Below are 20763 nucleotides of genomic sequence, written 5' to 3' on the forward strand. Positions count from 1 at the left end.
ACACCCACATTCTGAGACAATGGGGATGTTCTATCGGGAACTCACCAAGGTCAGCTGGCCTGGGTCTGAAAAAGCATGGGATAAAACCGGACTCGCTGAACATAGTGGACAATGAGGACTGCTGAGAACTCAAGAACAATGGCAATGGGTTTTTGATCCTACTGCACATACTGGCTTTGGGGGAGCCTAGGCAATTTGGATGCTCACCTTACTAGACCTAGATGGAGGTGGGTGATCCTTGGACTTCCCACAGGGCAGGGACCCTGATTGATCTTTGGGCTGACGCGGGAGGGGTACTTGGTTGGGGAAGGGGGAGGGAAATGGGAGGCGGTTGCAGGGAAAAGACAGAAATCTTTAATAAATAAATAAAAATAAAAAAAATAAAATAAAAAGAGCCTCCTGCTCAAACTCACCAATGGCTTCCCAGTATCTAAAATGGGGATTGCCAGCCCATGGCCTCAGGCCCATTCCACCATCTGTCTTACGAAAAATGTGTGTTAAACACAACCACAGACATTGTCTACACATCAATTACCATGTCTTTCTTCTGCCGTTAAGAGACATGAATGACTTAAACAGAACTATGACGAACACAGTGAAATATTTACTATTTGCTCCTAAGCCTGAAGGTTAAACCCCAATTAACAAAGAAAAGTGTTCTGATAGTTAAATAAACGTGAAATGAACTGTATCTTTTCTCCACGTCACCTACAACTCTGTGTCACATTCGGGACCGCTTTCCATGAGCCCATTCCATCCCTGGGTGGCATTGCAGGATCTCATCCTCCTGCTGCAGTAGGGATGTGGACTATTCTTCTTCGGAGTCTGTATCCTGTCCAATGCACATGGCTTTAATAAGCCTCCAGGTTTGGCCAATTTTATCTGAGTCACATACTGAGAAATCATAATATACTAAAAGGATGGATGTATTTCATTCATTCTAGAACTACTGATAATACATCATTGCGAGGGAAAGAAAGCTGAAAGCATACTTAATCTTAATTAAATAGGTATGCAAATATTGGTGCCGTGCTAGCTCTAGAACTCTGTGCAGTGAATATGGTAGTGCGGGCATAGAGTCCCGGCTGCTTGGAAGACTGAGTCAAGGACAGCTTGAGCAATGTAAAGAGATCTCACCTCTGAAATAAAAAATTTTAAACTGCTTAATGATATAGAAGGCAATGATATAGATGACATGTGATTAAATTCATTTGTTCTATGACCATGCACTGAAGATCTGCTCTGTGCCAATTCAGGGGCAAAAGTTGAGGGTCGACTGTCACTACATCCTGTTCTCAGAGGAGCTTCTATTTTTGTTGAAGAGGCAGAGTGTCGGGACATAATGACACCGCCAGAAGACAAGGACATAGGACAGTGTGTGAAGCATGAAGGTGACAGGGTGCTAGGCATGGTTCCTGTGACGGCCACTTTCATGTAGCTCCCCTGTGAGCAGAGGCAGAAGACCCAAGAGCCACGTACAAACATCTCATACCTGTAGTGCAGTCCATCTAATGAGCTACCATTGACCTAATGACTGCCTTAGATATCTCTTGCAATCATCACAATTATGTGAGGTTTTATATAGGCCAACTCAAGTGTTCCGGGCCAGCAAAAATCCAAGACATAACAAGTCAAAGCCCATGCATATACCTTTTCCTGGTATCACCTGCACACACTCCAGAACAGGGAGCTGGAGAGGCCTTGCAGAGGAAGCCTGAGGCAAGCAGCTCACAGAGGTGGCATGCGTGGCTCTGCCTGTCCAACAGATGAACCCTGACTGGCTCTCTGAGGACCTCCAATATGGGCAAAAGGCATAGTTGGAATACAAACAGTTGATTTGTGTTCAGGAAGTCAATGATCAAGGGAAAACTAGAACTACTGTAAAGATCAGCTCTGACTCCCAGGCTTCCAGGCATGTAGCAGGATGCTGTATGACTCTGGGGAGCAATTCTGGACTCTGGCCAGGTTTTAATTAAGCCCTAACCACCAAGGCCAAAGGAGCTCCCTATCAATTAGTGGGTAGCCGAGAGCCCAGGAGACCTTAAGGCCTCCTGCAGGCTATGTCTTTCAGCCAGGTGAACTCCCCAGGATAAAGAGCCCAGGGACTGTGGGGACAGAAGAGTTGGAACACAAATACAAGTCTCACTGAAAGAGAAGACTGCCTCCTACACGTCCTAGGTCCTGCCTAGGACACAGAATTTTCACATTAGCCTAATGATTCAGATACTCAGTTTTAAGTTCTCAGTCTCTACCTGTACCAAACGCAGTGCAGGTGAAAAAACTTTAAATGCTCATCATTAAAAAATAAAATCAAACTTTGAACAATTATATGGAGCTGGAGAAATGGCTTAGCTGTTAAGAGCACTTACTGTTCTTGCAGAGGCCCCAAGTTTGGTTCCCAGCACCCACTTCATGCCACTCACAACTGTCAATAACTCCAGCTCCAATGCTTTACTGGACTTCCCAAAACCGCACCCGCATGCGCACCCCCACATATGCAGAACTAAAACCAAATTGTTAAAAATGTTTAAAATAATATCCACTCAAAAATGAGATATGGCATTCCCCTTCCTTTATTAGCAATGATTAAGAAAACTAGTTATCAGGAACTGACCGAGTATAAGGGCAGAGGCATTGGTGACAGGGCTTCTGTACACATGGTAAGGGTGAGAGAATGCTAAGCTGTAAAGTGACAGTTTCAGCAGAGGGTTAAATATAACTACTTTCATCTACCAATTCTTCTATGAATCTATTCTGAGGAGATAATAAGACAAATGTGCCAAGGTTCACACAGAACACATGTTGTTTATAGCATCATTAATAATACCAGGTATTTAGGAATACCTAAATATCATCAAATGGAGATTATTCTGAGATCAAGATACACTACACAACAGAGTCCTGCCCCTAGTTAGAAGGTTAGCAGGAAGGAATCTGTGAGGCACAATGTGACACTTCCTTCATGCTCACGGAAGGGAAGGCTTCCTGTCCATCATTCGATCCTTGCAAACAGCTTGCCCACACACTGTGCCATGAGAAACAATGAATAGACCTGTCCAAGCTGGTGGTGTGCAGTGGCTCTGGGTGATGAAGTATCCGGTGACTTTTTTCTTTCTTTCTTTGTGAAAATACTTATGTGAATTTTTATGAGTGCATGGTATCTTTACAAATAGAAAATCAATTGTATTTAAAGATCAGATGAAAGCTTCTAGATGGGACATAGCTTTCCCAGAACAAGGGCCATGCTGGAATTGGAACAATAGCGGGTTTTGGAGGAGAAATGTAGAGGGAATTTGAAATTTGCTACAGATTTTGTGCAGAGTGATTTAAGCCCCAGAGAAGCTAGCAAGGTCCACTGTTTAGGGGCCCATGCTTGAGTGTCCATCCTTAAGCTGAAAGGCCACTCTGTCATTTTCCAAATAACCAAACTTGGGACAAATTATTCACCCTTCTGTTTCTCCGTGTCCACATCCATTAACTAAGAAACCACTATCTCCTGCCTCTACGAGTGTCATGAGGGCTCAGAGAGGAAGTGAAAAACAACCATCACAATGCCTGGCATAGAACCAAGGGCCACTATACACCAGCACTCACAAGAATCAGCTCTGTCTTGTTGAGTTCACGTTCTTGGAGATGATGTGATAATGAACAGTAATGGATAATTGGAAGATGAAATCTGTAGAAGCAGGCATTGGGATGTCTAGGCTATGAAGTTCAAGGTGAGGGTACAAGATCCATGGGATCGGGCATGTGACTGTCTCATCAATCTCAGTTGCTCACTTAGCAAGATGAGACTCACATACAGAAGGCCATGTTGAGGATTTAGTGCCAGATGCCCATACAGTACTAAGTCACAGTGAGTTTTCAATACATACATGTTACTATAAACATGCAAGAATTACCTGACTATGAAACAAGCAGCATGCTTGCTGTTCTCAGAGGTATCTGGGTAAGCTAAGCAACTACTTACAGAAGAACACAGAAATTCATTCATGAAAGGACCAACTAGACCTAAAAATAAAAAATACCTATGCAAAGTCATAGAACCATGGAATTGACTTTAAAGCTGTTAGTTGGCATGACATGCAGGGTGACAGGATCATCACCTTAGGAAGTCACATGACAGTGCCGTGGTCAGAGACTAGCCTGATTTTCAGGACATTGAGCCAGTGGTGATGATTCTTCTAAACTGCTCGTCCTTTCTTTAACCCAGTTCTACTGCTTTGGGAAAGCTGCAGAGGGTGGTTTACCCAGAGGTGAGCTACAGAGCCCATGGCTGGCCACTACTGGGTATCATCCCATTTTACAGATGACAATAAAAATGTGAAGTCCTCCAGTGAGTAAGAGGACTGCATCCTAAGGCATACTGCAAATGTGAAGGTGATTAATTTCAAAAGCCTTATGGCAGCATCTCATATGGACTTTAGTCTGTCTTAGGATCAGGCACACATACGCACCCAGCCTCTGGGGGTCAGGTGAGCCCTCTCAAGGCAGTAGGAGTGGGGGATTATCTAGAGCTCTAGAGAAAGCAGAAGACCTAGAGAAAAAGTGTAGGCTGCACCCTCCCTGTTACACGGGAACCGGCAAAGAGCAAGAATTGAGTGTAGCGTCAAGAGTTCCAGCTTCAGGAGCAATGGGCTATTGCTAGGGAAGCCAAGAGTTTGAGTCTGCTCAGTAAGATGGTATGCCACACAGATTGCTCTCTCTAAGATAACCAAGTGCATTCATCACTTGTTTTCTTTCAAGATCTCTTGCTTGACCCAGCCAGGCTAAGAACTCGCATCAGCCACAGCTCTCTGACTTGCTTTGGTAGGGCTAGGTTAGGTCAGAGCAGACCCCCATTGCTCTCATACCTGTAGTGATTTGGTCCCAAGGGGGCAGAATCAAAGCTCCCTGACTTGAAATTGCAATGACACAGGTTCAAATTGTATCTCCTTGACCTTCTGTGAGCCCTGAGTATTCTCTTCAGTCAGGATGATACTTTGCTTTTCTGTTGTAAGTGTTAAATAAGGTAATTTGTGTTGGAAAGAGAGTGGGGGCAGTTAAGAGGACCAAAGTCTGGGGCTTCACAGTTTAGGGTCAGAACCCAATTCTACCACTAGCTGTTTATCTTTAGGTGTGTTCCTCAACCTTTCTGAGCCGCAGGGTCATCCATTGTAAAATGGGAGGGACAGCACCCCTCGATGTAGGAGTTTGGTGATGAGTGAGCACATTCAGAATTGCGGAGTGTTTGCCACTGCACCTGCCACACTAGTGGCTACTCCGTAAATGTGAGTTGTTATGATTAATGTGTGGAAAGCCCTCAGCATGGTAAAAAATGAGTATTCAATAAATGGTGGTTGTTATTCTTACAAGGTACATGCTCCTCGGAGAATTTCATGCACATTTATCTCCTTGAAAGCAATAAAAATGAAGGTATTCGAGAAGAATCTTGTCCTTAAGTAAATGTCAGTCATAGCTGGGAGAAGCCATGGCTCTCTTGTCCCTGCAGGCTACCCAGAACCTCCACCTGCCCTGCCTATGTCCAGGCTCTCCTCTGCTTGCTGAAGGGACCTACCCTTAACTCAGCCATCCACTCTCTCAGCACATGCTCACTAAGCACCTACAGGCAGCCCAGAGGAGGGCTGGAAGCCCAAGCACAGAATGTAAAAGCTCCTGCTGCATCCCCTCTAGTTACACAGCAGTGGGCAATACTCACTAAGTAAGTGTACACGCGATGGTTGTTTAATGGGATGTGGCAGTAAAAATTCCTTGTGATACCATTTCATGGCCATTTCCACTTCCTCCTACCTCCCTGGCAAGTTATCAATATGCTGTCTATTAAAATTCTGTTTTAATTTCAAGAAGGTTGTGCAAATGGAATCATGCAAAGCGAGTTTTGGAGACAGCCTTGCTTTTCCTTCTCCACCCGAGTGATGTATGCCAAAATTTTCTTCTTTTTTATTGCTGAATAGTATTTCATGTGTTGGAGGTAGCAAAGATGGTGTGATCTGCCATTAGGAATGTGGCTAAGGAAGAAGTCATTGCGAAGGCTCCTTAAGGACGTGCTATTTAAGGTGGTTGTTTACGAATGAAGAGCAGATGGCTGGGTGGCAATCGCAGGAAAAGGAAGTGATCTAGGTAGACAGGGATTTTTTCTTTAAGGACCTGTACCCCCAAGGGCACCCCATTCACTACGGGAACTGAGAGAAGGCAACATGGCAAGTTGATTGCTAGACACTCTTACTCAAAGGAAACTCAACGAAGAGGTTAGAACTTGGTGACTGTGGTTTCTCCCTTTTCAGGTACTTCTTGGCTGCTTATAAAGGTTGTCTGGTCTCCACGCTGACCCCAAAGATGCAGTGACCATGGTTCTCAGTTGAACACCTCCAGAAAAACCTGCAGAAGTGACCCACTGCCCACATGTGAACTTCAGCCGAGACTCCACAACAGAGCCCAGCCCTCTAAGTCTCTCCGATGCCTCGATTCTGCCCTACTCATACCCTGCTGGGTTCAGTGAGGGTATTTGAGAAGTTAAGCTTCTCTCACTGAAACACAGGGAAGCAACATGGAAGAAAATAATGGTCCCAATGGAGAAATTTCTGATTGACGTACGTGGGGAAGCTCCCTTAGGGACATCGTGTACCATGTAAGCAGCAGAGCCCCGGGTCATCGCCTACTCTTTATATTTACATGCGATGGCAATAAGATGTGTTTAAGGCTCCCATAGCCTTGCACCGCAATTCAATGCTCTGGGAAAAGCAGCCATCTGGTCTAGACACAGCAGGTTCATTTCAGAATTCACACATTCCAAGTGTGGCGCTATCCCCCAAATGGTACTTCTGTTGTCTTTTTTGGTTCAAGACAGCGAGCGTCTTCTAGGTTCAGAACTTTTTCTTGGAATCCACTGACAGGCAAGCCCATCAGTTCTCTTGGTAGGTCAGATGCTTCATAATTAGCCTAGCTCACGGATTATCTGCTCAGTGATTATGACTACTGTGACATAATATTTCAACCGCAGGGGAAGCATTCCAGACAGCTTCTAAGTCACACAGTCAGGCTGGGAATGGCCGGCGGGGCTTCCTGCATCAAGAGGAGCGGACCACTATACCCTGCTTGGCTCTTCTCCTTGTCTCCATCTTTAGATACTGCTCTAAAGACCTAAGGGAGATGTGCCCAGGACAAGTGTGTGGTTCTCCTCTCTCTCACTGAGGCTCGATGGCCCAGCAAAGTATGAAAGTGCGGCCTGTGCTCCTAAAGCGAAGCAGTCTCGAGTCTGTGGAGCTTGTAAAACAACCACACCACCGCAGGAGCAAATCACAGCAAGTGCGATTCAAGGAAGATGGGAACACTAAAAGCCCCACTGGCGTGACGGAGGTTGATACCCAAACGCCTGAAGACCCGGGTCTAATGGGGAAGACGCAAGCTTCCCGGCATCATCATCCCGCAACCTACTCGCTGTCCTTCCCCAGGTCCCACAAGGCAGGAGGCTTTCGCAGCATCTCTATCCAGACCTCCCCCAGTCTTAGAAAGCACTTCCCAGTTTTCAAAAGGAAGAAACTCACGTCTAGCAAGTCCCTGGTGGAAATGCCGACAGCATCCCCAAGCTCCATCCAGGTCAACGGCAACCTCTCTGAACAGGATGTTGTGTCCTCTGACCTTGCCTTCCTGAGGCTGGCTCAGCATCTTGAGGATGGGCCCCGAAGACTCAAAATGCCCCACCCGTTTCTCCCTAGGATGTCCAAGGTGCAAAGCAATGGGCCCGTTAGCTTCTGCTTGGAATCTGGGACTTGGAGGTCCTCAGAGAAGGCAACAGCTGCCATTCAGGTTCCAGAGGATATTTGTCACAGTCCAACCTGGGAAGCTCGAGAGGCTACTTTCAGCTCAGAAAGCCCAGCTGCAGAAAGCAAGTCCATACCCACTTTGGTCACCATGTGTCCAGGGGATGGGCAAAGAGAGCTGACATCAGACCCGGAAAGAATCCCCTCCTGCTTAAACGCCAACAGAAGTGCCAACAACACCCCAGGCACAGAAAAACTCACACCTGAATCGCTTTTGCCCAAAGATCACCCTGACAACAAAGACCTTGGCCTTCTGTCATCTCAGTCAAAGAAGATGTGTGCTCCTTCACCATCACGGACTCATGGCTCCTCTGAGCCAGGCTCTCATAGCCAGCCCGCCCACTTAGGAAGAGCCTCAGATTGCACAGCACTGACTGACAATCACCAGGACCTGGAGCCACTCAAAAGTAGCAGTGCGTCCAAGCCTGTCCCTGTGTGTTGGGAGCATGTGACAAAGCTTCCCAGCCAGTCAGATAGTCCGGAGCTTCAGACTGGTCTTGGAAGTGAGCATCTCCCGTCCTCACTTCCGAGGCATGAGGACAAGCGTCAGAGCAACAGGGAGCTCGGTGGTAGTAATCACAGTCACCTGGCACAGGGGGAACTCTGTGACCTCCAAGGCCGGCTGCAATCCGTGGAGGAATCGCTGCACTCAAACCAAGAGAAAATTAAAGTCCTATTGAATGTGATTCAAGATTTGGAGAAAGCTCGCGCTCTCACGGAAGGGTAAGGTGAATTTCTTTCTATTGAAAACACCTCCGAGTGAAGTCATTTGCTGGGAAGGGGCAGAGTGAGAGCACAGGTCACCACAAACAACATCTTCCTAGTGCTCATGGTCTGTTGTTTGCCCAGATGATAACTGGTGCCCTCCTGCTCTGCCTGGGTTTTAACAATCCTCTATTTGGCAGTTCTGAATGGACTCCCATGGTTAACTCTGTTGTTTCCAGGTTTCAGCAGGTTGAAGAAAGGGACTAATGAAGGACAGGATCAAAAACTGGTTTATAAAAATGAGAGTCCAGTAAATGATGGGGCTGGGAATAGCGGCAGGCAGTGTCTTCCTGTCGTCTGAGGGAGTTAGCAGTTTTGCATGGCTGTAGCTTTTCACATGTGTTTGTCCCAAAAGGCTTAAGAAAACCACTAAAGTAGGTTTCCTCTCTACTGACTACATTGATGACTTGGGCTAGTCTGACATGGACCAACCCAGTTACATGAAAATGAGACCCAAGTTCTGATAGAAGAAAGTCAGAGCGTAGTGCCCCAAGTGATGGGCTCAGTAGTGGTATGGGAACATCAGGCAGTATTTGTTGATGTGTAGAGTTCATCACTCTGGAAAGGCTCTAAATACCAAGAGAAAGCAATGGTTGAAGCTCATCAAACAAAGTTGGAAAGAGAAGTAACTAGCTGGCAGTGGCTACTAGGAATCCACCCAGGCTGCCTTAGGAGGCTAGGCTGACAGCGAAACACCAAGCGCAGGGATAGGGAGTCTCCATATGCACCAGCTACTCACTTGCAAAATCCCCATCTTTCAGGACCAAGAGCAGGAGAAACACATGACACTTGAAAGTGGCTAAAGATGTACCAGGCACCCCAGTAACGGGAGGTTCCATTGCTCCAAGCTCATCCATCCTTGTCCTTACATCTTCATGTATCTTGGGGGCATCATGAATACTGAGCTGTGGGTCTAAGACCACAGACTGGGTTAATAGACTCCCATGGCTTTTACCTCTGCGTTTATCCTCAACCTGTTCTGTGTCACAGGAGGAACTTTTATCGGACTGGCCAAGACCTCAACAACTGCAGCACCTGTCAGAACACGGCATGCATCATATACAGGTATCAGTACCAACTGTGAGCTGCTCAGCAGAGCAGGAAGCTGTGGGTCCACAGAACACGCTAGCAGAATGTCCTAAGTGCAGAAAGCTGGGAGAGGCGGAGACAAGTACCTGAGCCTTAACATGGAAGGTGTTTGCGCAATGCTTTATCTGGTTCTAAGGCAGGGACTGCTTCGTTTCTTATCCACGGGGTCTAGGAGTAAATCCCCTAATGCAATAGGTAACCAGAACGGGTACCCATCCACCTCTGCATCTCATCTCAGCTATTTGTCAGGAGGTGGGAAGAGGAATCCAGGAAGTTTAGAGGTTTGCCCAACTCCTGCAGAACATCTTGAGAGCCGAAGGGGCCAGGATTGGGACTCATGTCGAGATTTTCTAATTCTAGTTTCCCTGCCTCACTACCTCCTCTCTACACCCAATCTCCTCTACCATGCACATCTTCTGTGTCAATAGCTGGAGTACTTTGTGTTCACTGGGAAATACACTATTCCTTCCCAGTGCAAGACAAATTATTAGACCCGTGTTTGAGTTCCCAAATCTGATAGCAGCCTGCTTGTTCTGGCCTCAGTTTCCTTGTGTGTAGAATATACATAGTGACCTCTGAATAGACTGGCCAGGAAAACAACTGGCGCAACATCTGGGAATGCACTTGGAGACTGCAAACATCTGCACACACCTGAAGAGTCACTGCTGTTAGTACTGGAGAGATCAGTGGTCCCTCACACAGAAGCCCGCTTGGCAGGACAATGGAAATACAATCAGAGCACTCATTCTAGTTGACAACATCGAATTTTGTTGGGCAAAAGAGTATGGTTCTGATTTCTGCATGACATTTCTCTTCGGAAAGCGAGACAAAGGGCCTGAGCAAACCCCTGCTCCACCAGGGCGCCCGCCTTTGCTCAGAGATTTTCCTTCCCTCCGCAGGAACCTGAGATTTCATCCTAATGAGGTACCGCATACTTGGAACCCAGCCAGTGCTTCCATGTAGGCAGAGTTCTGAGCATCTTCTCATTGACCTGTTGGCTCCCTACATGGAAGACCCACATGTCTACACCAAATAACAGGAGTCTCAAGACTACTTACAAAGTTCCCCCAATGCTAAAAGCACTCAAAGCAATAACCCACCCCTCCAGAAAAGAGGATTATTAAGACAGGCCTGCAGTGCTGGAAAGAGAAGCAGGAAGCCTCATCAGTCGCTGCTCTTTAATTTCGATCTCTCATCTTAAGCGCATTTTCTAATCACTAAGAGTACAAAAATTATTCTGTGTCTAGACAGTAAACTGGGATTAAAAAAAAACTATTCATCAGAAGCAGGAAGAATTGATTTGGACTAACTTGCACTTACATTTTAGACAGAATTCCTTCAAGTACCCAGGTGATATTTTCTTTTTTAATATGGCTTATGTTGGTAAAAGGAGCACGTGATTATTTTCCCATCTAATTGGAGTTTCATGACCTTCCCCTGAGCAAGTCATTTCTGGCTTCTGGGTTTCCTTGTTGGAGAAATGAGAGGCTTTAATTAGCTGGTCCCAATGGTGCCTTGTAGTTCCGACATGGTGTTACTCTAAGCTGAATCAACAGCGGCAATATTTGGTAGAAGTGCGACTTTCTAGGGCCTGAGAAGGTTTACGTTTTCCTAACACTTGCCTCAAACACCCCAAGCAAGCATGCTAAGGGAAGTTACATCCCAGCTGGTACTGCACACCTTCATGTTCTCCTCCCGCTCCGCGCCAGCATGCATTGTTTGTAGCTGTCCCTCGAAACAGTCAGCCCTTGTTGACATTCAACGTCTGGCTGCCATCCCAGGTAGAATCTGTATCCTTGCTTCTAAACTACCTCAAAGGAACGGGCAATTAGTCTGATGAAAGCAAAAAGATCAGAGCAGCATCTCTGTCATGGCAACAGTGAGATGAGAGTTACCATTTAAGGAAAAAAAAATTCAAATGACTTCAAACTTGTGTTGTGTCCTGGAAAGTCAGATCTTAGAAGTTAATGAGCAAGTGATGTGAGATACCCATCCGCTCCGCAGGCTGTGGTCTCTCTCTCTGATGACGGATGGCTCCAGTGCCCATCACTGTACATAAAGCACATGGTACATGATGGATTGCCTATTCGCTTTTCTTCCCCAGAGAGGCTGCTAAGTTAGCAACACATATGGTTTGCTAAGTGGTGCTGCCCACAGGCCTCACCTCATCAGCCACAGGCTATGGCTATGCTCCCCGCTCCTGTCAGAATGATGAGGTCACTGGTTCTAAGAAGCTCATTCTCTTTGACCCCCACACTTCCTTGGCTCCCTCCTCTTGCCATGACTCTCTTGGATAAACCTTCAAGGATACACCTAAAGGTACAGGGCATGACCCTCCAGGGCTTCCAGAGGTTCAATGTACCAAGGTAAAAGACTTCAAGTTTTGGGGGTGTGGGGGAGTCTTGTTTTGTTTTTTGCTTTTTTGCAGGGCTGGGACAGAAGTGTTGTTTTGCAGTACTGGAAATTAGACATAGGGCTTTATAGTACCAGGCAAGCACAGGACCACTGAGCTATGTCCCTAGTGCTATGTGTATTTTCTAATTAAACTCCCAGGGGAGGGGTGGGAGTTGGCTTTACCCCAGCTTAAGCTGCTTCCAGCCTGTTCGATCTCCATTCGCTCTTGTTAGCTTTAATCCCGGGTCAGTTTACCCAAGGGGTTGAATGAATGCCACTGGTGGCTCCCAAGATTAAATAACAGAGAATTACTTAGTGAGAAACTTGTTCTCTTTTCAATTTTATTTCAATTCTTCTGATTACCTAGAAGGGAAAATCTGTGCTCCTTGCCACAGCATCTTTCAGCCCTTGCTAGTGCCTGCTCATCACATTTCTTTGTGAAGTGGGAACAGATCTCAGGTTCATCGCCATGGGCAAGTAACAGTATCGAGCCAGACTGTAGTAATTTTAAGCATTTTTTGCTGAAGCTTTTAACTTGTAAAACTAATCCTCTTAAATATTCATGAGGAAATATACAGGTCCCCATTTCTAAAGTTATCTCGCTTGGTTTGTATACTTGTTTAAGTTTAAAAAGCAGACTGATTTTGAGCAGAAAAAGTTAAGTGAATACACGTGAAGTGGGTGTGGGAGACTCTCATAAAAACAAGGATACTAAGGAGCAGTAGGACACGCCTGTAATCCCAGCATTTGTAGACAGAGGCAGGGGAATTGATGCTAGGTCAAGGCAAGAGATGGGGAGGGGCGGGGCGCAGGCACAAGAGAAAAATCTCTGAAGCTTAGAAACCGGTTCAGCTCCCTTTTTTCTTCACAGCCAGTAGGTCATCTCTGGGAGACACATCCCTTTCCTCCTCCTTTCCCCGGCCCAGCTCCTCTGTCCACATCTGCCTGAATCTTTTTTTTTTATTTTCTTTTTTTAATTTATTTATTAAATATCTCTGTCTCTTCCCCGCCATAGCCTCCCATTTCCCTCCCCCTCCCCCAATCAAGTCCCCCTCCCTCCTCAGCCCAAAGAGCAATCAGGGTTCCCTGCCCTATGGGAAGTCCAAGGAACCCCCACCTTTATCCTCACACTCACTCCAGGAATAGTCAGCAAAGCCTCTTTGGAGGACATTGGTTTCTTGGTTATGGGAAAATTTCCCTAGCCCTTAGGGAAAATCTACTTGGTTTAAGCTGTAAAATGCTTCCAACATTTTGAGGGAAAATAATAGGATGGCCCTCCCTAAGGGGTTGGAATCCATCTCCCATCTAAGTAGATTCTATAGGAAATGGGAATAATTTGTAAGTTCAAGGGTCAGTGGAAAAGCTGGCCATGAAACGTTTGAAAAGCATTAGAGAGAAGACAGAAATGGAAAGATGACAGGGGACTGTTTGTCCAACATCTCATTCTTGGCCTCTTCCTGTTACTTTAGTGGCACTGATGGACTTTAATTCTGGGTCACAGTTTTCCTTACCTTTTCTTTGAAACAATTAGCATACACACACATACAAATACACACATACACACACAGTTTTCAACTAACCACTGATATGCAATGTTTAACATTAATCAGTTCCCCATTTCTATCACCAAATACCCGAGGGAACTAACTTACAAGAATAAAAAAGGTCTTTAGCTCATGGTTCTAATGGCTTCAGTCTAAACTTGGGCAGTCCCATTGCTTTCAGCCTTAAGTATAGCAGCCCATCCCAGCAGAAACCAAAGGGAAGCAAGCCACGTCTATCACAAGCAAGGAAGAAAAGAGGGAGTGAGGCTTTAGTTCACAGTCATCTTCAAGGAAAAGCTCCCAATGACCTAAAGATCTCTCATAAGGCCCCACCTACTAAAGGCCCACAGTAGCTCCTTAGGGTCAAACTTCTAACACACGGATACTGCTGGGAAACTCTTCTACATCACAGCGGCACCCAAATTCGCGTTATACTCTTCATTTTCCCTTAGAAAATTAGCTCCTTTCCCACACTGTCTAGTTTAACACCATTGGCTGCGTCAGGACTCTGCAAAGTCAGCACAGGCCCTTTGTTCTTAACACACACACACACACACACACACACACACGCACGCACGCACGCACACACACACATACACAATTTAGCTACTAGTTGCCCCTGCTGAATCGAGTCCCCACATGTCAACCCCTTTGCTCTGGATTAATAAAGCTCCTCACCACCAAGTTCAGTCACCTCAATGCTGGTTGGTCTTTTCTCCAACAGATCTTTTTTTTTTTTCCTATCCTGAGTATTCCTCTATGCGCATTGCCAAATTATATCTGAAAACAAAATCTGGCTATGTTTCTCCCCTGCTAAACTACCTTGTCCTGGCTCCCCTTTCCTTCAGCTGACTTTTCAAGGCCTCTGTAACATGACGCCAAAGCCTTTCGCCTGCAGTGACTCTAACTCCTCTCAGGACACAGAGGCTTCACCTGCAGTGACTCCAGCTTCTCTCCCGACACAGAGGCTGCTTAGCTGCACGCTCGAGCCTCAGGCCCTTTGCTTGCATCACCTCACTTTCCCAGAGTACCACTTGCTCCATGATTCTCTATCAGTGTATTTTATCATCTTGCCAGGAAATCCAGCTCTTCCCCCAAGGACTCCAAAACAGCCCCAATGGCATGCCCATTCCGCTGCTACGCCATGAATCCATATGACAGTCCAGGGCGTAGCACACAGTTGGTACTTAATTGATGCTTATGAGGAAAAAAAGTATGACTATATTGATGGGAGGTGAAGAGTTAAAAGTAGTGGAGGCCTTGAGACAGTTTGTGGGTCACCCACAAATAAAGTCATTATTGCCATTTATGTGCAAGCCCACTTTGGATGGGGGCTTGGAGGGTTGCGATAATCCAATGTTCCTGTTAGGAATGAAGGACTTCTGCATAGCTGGTCCCTTTGAGCTGAATCCAATAAAGACTGGATGTAGCCCATGGATTGTCAATTTGAGATCCTTGGAACACTGTATACTCTCAATGAGATGGAACCTAATCAAATCTCCCTCAGATGACTCAGATGGCTGCCGCACCGTCACAGGACATTGAGATCCTGTTCTTGGGGCCATCCAGCAGTGCTGCTCGGGACTGTGCCAGCTCTGGAAGGAAAGGAAGACTCGCTTATAGACAGCCACAGACAACTCCCCCAGGCCAAAGTCCACTTGCTCTGGCATTTGGGTGAGCTGCAGGCTCTCCAGGGTGATGGGCAGGTGCCTCCGATATCCACATCGTAATCCCTGAGCCTTGGGAAGATGCAACTTTATCAGGCAGAAGGGTTTTTTTTTGTAAGTGTGATGATGTTAAAGTCCTTGAGATAGGGGACTTACCTGGGGGGCCTGAGTATCCCACAGATGTTAGTTACCATGAGGATCAAGGGAGTGGAGAGTCAGAGAGCAGACACAGTGGTAGAATCAGAGCTAACACCCAGGAATGTGTGTAGCCCCTGAAGCCAGAGTGGCAAGGCGATATGTCTCCTCACAGAGCTTCCAGAAGGAATGCATAGCCCACACCTTTGGGCTTTGGCCCTCCAGAACAAGAAGAGTGAAAACATGGTTTGTTTTGTTTTGTTTTTGCCATAAAATTTCTGGTCCTTTGACCAGGGGGCAATAGGAACCAGACTTTCCACGTTAAATATGTATAATATAGAAATTCTCCTTGTTTCTTTGAAGGTCAGTTTATCAGACTTTATTTGATCACTTTTATAATGTCAACAGCTGAGAACAGCTGAGAAGCATCTACTGCGAAGAAAGTTAAGGGGAAGAAATAGGAAAGTGTTACCAGTGAGCGAGCCACAGCTTACTATGCTATTATTCGCAGGCCAAAGTGCCACCCCCACCATGTAATATATAGGATACTTTAAAGGGCCCCAATTCTACAGATGAGGACTGTAACAGAAGCTGGTATTTGTACAATACTCAAAGTAAGCAATCAAGACTGAAAAAAAAAGATGTTTACTTAGAAGGGTCTTGGTACCAGTCATTGAAATAGCAGTCTCAGCGCTGAGTTATGACCTCTGCAAGGCAGATTCCAAAGCATACTGCTTCCAAAGGCCAAACCCCTTTGATGGCTGCTAGAACTTGGTGAAAAGCTGTCTCATTGCTGAGTTCTACTCAGTCAACAATTTCATAAGCCTTTGCATTACACCAAAGATGCATTCCCTAAGTGAGGTTCTCAGAACGGGACCATGGCCGGCCTGCTTCAGAAGCCCAACTCTCTTTGTGTTATGGGTTCATTCCCCACTCTACTCCCTCTGAGGGAGTTGTAACATGGTCTTTGGAAAGGTTTGAGGACCTCTTAACAAGGTGAAATTGGTGGAACCTTAAAAAAGGAAATGGGCCAGGCAGTGATGGTGCATGCCTTTAATCCCAGTACTCAGGAGACAAGGGCAGGGGGATCTCTGTGAGTTCAAGACCAGCCTGGTCTACAGAGTGACTTCCAGGACAGGTTCCAAAGCTACAGAGAAAAACTGTCTCAAAAAAACAAAAACAAACAAATTAAAAAAAAAACAGAGGAAATGATAACCTATTTGCTAGATTATGCAATAGTCCATTCATGAATGGAATTGCTGAACTCATAGCATTTCCTTGTCAAGCATCCTTAGGAGGCTGTTACCCTTCTGCTTGGCCTAGGTTTAGGGGTTAGAAGGTCACATACAGACTCCTCATATTCATGGGAACAGAGGTACACTAGACGGGAGGGACAAGGTATTATTATTGTTCTTGGAATGAGCGCTGTCTTCCCATGCTTCTTGCTTGTGAAGTCTCTCTGGAGCTTCAGCATGCCTTACACATTGCTTAAGGAACTCGTGAAGTCTTTCATCTGAAATGAGGAACCATTGGCAATCCAGGCTGACATTTCTCCTGTAATTAAAGTTAAGAGCAAAGAAAGCCCAAGCCTGCTTCTCAGCAAAAGAGCCCAACTGCTGGCATTGTCCTCTGCACAATCCTAGAGGATTCATAGTGCTTACTGGACCAGGTGGGTGTGCCAAGCACTGCCCTGCACAACCATGGCTTCCCTTCCGGGGAGGGGTGTAATCACCCTTGTGCTGAACAGAGAACACACAGTGCTAAGTGCCACACAGGAAGCTTCTGCAACCCCCCTAAGCTCTTCAAACTCCGCAGACCACAGATGCTTTAATTCTGTTACTCTCATTACAGACATCTCCACGGGCAAAGTCCTTCTGAAGCACATTGAGAACTGGGCAGATATTCAAAAGGAGGTTCCCTGCAGGAGCTTTCCTTTGTACCTAGCACTCTCTTTCCGGGGGCCTTTCTCCTCTTGGTTTTGATAGTGACAGTAGATGGCAAAGAGGCTCCCTGGGAGACAGGTCACAGCCTCACAGCTGTGCACCCCGCAGGGGAAGAAAGTGAGGGCTTCATTTTACAGAGCACAGAGAGCCTCAGAGAATCAGTGAGCTGCCTAAGGTCATGTGCTTAGCGGTGCCCTGAGCCCCTCCTTGAGTTTCTTTCTGTGGCTAAGCTGTTTGGCCACTGGGTCCCCATCATGCCTGTCACTTAACGCTATCACCTAGGCAGAGAAAAAGGCATTTCTCTATAGAAACTGCAGTGTGCTTCAGCCCTGTGGGTTTCGCAACCAACACTCCCCTTAAATTATTTAGTACTTCTTTTTTCTTTTGTCTGTTGGCTCATGCTCTCCCGGCAGGGAGGCAGGTAAACAGAGAGAACCACAGCCTTCCATTCTCTGGAAGGTGCTGAGATCTGCAGGGGCGGGAGGGGGGGAGAAGGGGGATGGGGTAGGGAGGTGGGGGGGAGCATTTCTAAAACACACAGCAGAGCTGGCCTTTCAGCTAATCACAGGTGCATCTCTAGCCCCTCCCCCCCGTTAGATTCCAGAATGTACTAAGCATACAGATAGTGACTATTTCAATGCAGATGTGACTATGAACACCGTCTAGCCTCATCAGCCGCTGGCCACAAGCACAGTTTAAATACTCTTTGGGGCACAGGTGGCAGTTTCTCAGAGGCCGATGGGTTGATATCCAAGTCATTTATTTGTCCTTACTCCCTGCCTCTGTTGGGAGCTTCATCCTTTTCTTCTAAGAGTGTGAGGGGGGAATGAAGAAGATTTACAGCGCGAGCAATTTATCTGCAATAAAAAGCGAAGCCTACTTTAATGCATTAATAGCTAAAGAGGCTCAAACACGCCATAAATACGAAGTCAAGCTCACCGAGTAGCACACAGGAATAATGAGAGGGTGCTGCAGGGACAAGGGCCCCAAATGACAACACTGTGACCAAGCCTTTACTTCTCTGTCAAGTTCATAGAGGAATCATTAGCATCCATTAAATAAGTCAGCGTGACAGGCAGTTTTGCCAAATAAACACTGTGCACTGTGTGCGGGTGAGCCATCTCATTTGAGAATCCAGATGGCAGGAGTATTATTCCCATCATACAGATAGGAAAACTGAGTCCTGGGGAGGCTGAATTGTCCAGTAACCTCGTTAGCCTAGTTAGGCCAAACCTCGGTCCTGACTTGCAGAAGGCTTTCCTGTCTCCTAGCTCCTTTTGAGCTTCCTTCATCGCTTAATATGTGTGTTCTGAGAAATGTCCTACCCTTTCAGAGAGCTTAGGAAGCTTCTCATCATGGAGTTCTAGGTGGCCCTACAGCTTGGCTCTGTTTTTCTGTGTGCCCGGAGAACAATCTGAGATCCCCTGAAGAGTCATCGGCAGCTAGAAATGGCTTTAAGTTGTGATGCCCAAACTTATAACCTATAAATAATCAACAAAACAGTCCCAGCGGGAAGGTTTGAAGAACACTACCCCTTGAAGCAGTTGGTGGTATTTGGGGGGGGGGGGGAATACACACTAAGGCTATCTTCCCAAACTGTGATTTTACCCCCAAAGTGGTATGATTTGCCTTCCCTGGGGCAAACTGACTTCCCTAGACTCATCAATTGCCACAGCTGATTGATTCTCTGTAAGGAGAGCTACACGAGGCTAAATCACATGTGGTACACCCTGGTTTGGCAGAGAGAGACTACAGTGTGCTCCAAGAAGAGGAAGGAAAGGAGCAGGGATGCATCTGGAGGCTTCTGTCTCCAGGGACACACCCTAGAGCCCAACTTGCTCTTAGTGTAGGCTGAGGACAGCAATCTTTACAAAGCCATGAGAACCGCTCTCTAAGAAGAGAGTACCAAGGGCCGCTAGGGAGGGACATGAAGCCAAGACCCAAGATGCAGACTAATGATAGCTGATCCCACGGATAGCCTTAACTAAGTTGTCCCCTGATGAGGAACATCGTTTCTGGCTCACTGCCAAGGCTTCCTTGCAGTATAAAAGGATATTGCCTGATGGGAAGTCAGCTAGGGTGTAGGGACCACCCACATGACTCAGCCCAGCTGGAGTTCGTTTCCACAGACAATTGTGGGGTCACACAAGAGACCTAAGTCTTTGTTGGTACCTTATCCCACATCTTCTGCCATGCAGTTCTTACATGGAACTATGTCTATGCTGGCTCATAATCTTTAGGATTAGATTCATGGTCAAATCTTTGGAAGAACTTTTATCCCCCCTCCCTCAGTTTCTTCAACTGGTAAATGAAGATAGCATTGTTTCTTTCATGGAACAATGAGAATAATGACAGGGACTCTTACCTTGTAGTATGGTGTCTAGAAGATAAACTCCATTAATGATAGTCACTCTAATATATTAATATTATCGCACATTTAAATTACCACAAATCCTCATCTAACAGGGTCAAGGCACTCATTGCTTCTCTTCAGAGCATGACCCTCATGTGGAAATAGTCACTCTTTAGAGATAAAGAGCAAAGACTGATCAGGAAGGCAGGCGCTGTAGGCTAGATATCTGTGCCTTCCAGAATCCATATGCTAAATCTTAGTGTCACATTTCATGGCAATCTGAAAGTGGAAGATGATTGGATCAGGAGAATACAACCCTCATGAATGAGACTGGTGTCCCTGCAGACCAGACTCTAGAGAGTTTGCCTGGCCTTTCCACCATTTAAAGTCACAGGGAGAAGACAGCTGTCTATGAACCAGGAAGCAGGCTCTCACTAGACACCAAACCAGCAATGCTTTGACCTTGGATGTCCCAGCCCTTTGGAACAATGAGAAATATTTATCTGTTGTTTAATACACCTACTGTACTATATTTGTTCTGATAAAAACCTGAATTACAGACGTAGCCACAAAATTTTGGTTTAGGTTTGATCATAGCTCCCAGTATGATCTCTCTTTGTTAACTGGCTTATGAGTTAAGTGGCTTTAACAATCTTCCATCTTCCCAGGACATTCTAAGAATAAAACAAAAATACATATTTGAAGTTGTGTAAGGCTAAAGATGTTATATAAAAGCAGGAACCCCCCTGTCTCAATTTTCTACCTTTCTTTATTTGGTTCTATAAATTTGTTTTATTTTTGAATGTTTCATCTTCGGATGAAACTCACTATTCTGGGCATTGTATTTTATTTTGGCTTGCCTAGTTACTGCTTACCCAGCTAGGATCACCAGGAGCCTGGAGATGTTGCTTGGTCATGTTCTTATGCATTTTTCAAATATGTATTTTTAATTCTATGTATGGGTATGTGCACGTGAGTGCTGATGCCCTTGGTTGCCAGAAGAGGGCATTGGATCTCTTGCAGGTGGATATATATATATATATATATATATAT

At 45.9% G+C, this 20763-nt stretch overlaps 2 protein-coding genes across 4 annotated transcripts in view; one reads left to right on the forward strand and one right to left on the reverse strand.

The window, feature by feature from the left end:
• Positions 1 to 20763, reverse strand: part of Dock2 (dedicator of cytokinesis 2) — a 413920-nt gene that overhangs the window by 172822 nt on the left and 220335 nt on the right. The gene's annotated exons all lie outside the window — the stretch shown is intronic.
• Positions 1 to 20763, forward strand: part of Insyn2b (inhibitory synaptic factor family member 2B) — a 106003-nt gene that overhangs the window by 77364 nt on the left and 7876 nt on the right. For all 3 annotated transcript variants that reach the window (XM_026780394.1, XM_005350386.3, XM_026780395.1), the window contains 2 exons: positions 6285 to 8543; positions 9576 to 9650. In XM_026780394.1, coding sequence (XP_026636195.1) covers positions 7198 to 8543; positions 9576 to 9650 — 1421 coding nt within the window. In that variant the 5' untranslated portion in view covers positions 6285 to 7197. The remainder of the gene's footprint in view (positions 1 to 6284; positions 8544 to 9575; positions 9651 to 20763) is intronic.

Source organism: Microtus ochrogaster, chromosome 7, assembly GCF_000317375.1.
Source record: "Microtus ochrogaster isolate Prairie Vole_2 chromosome 7, MicOch1.0, whole genome shotgun sequence".
Lineage (NCBI taxonomy): Eukaryota > Metazoa > Chordata > Mammalia > Rodentia > Cricetidae > Microtus > Microtus ochrogaster.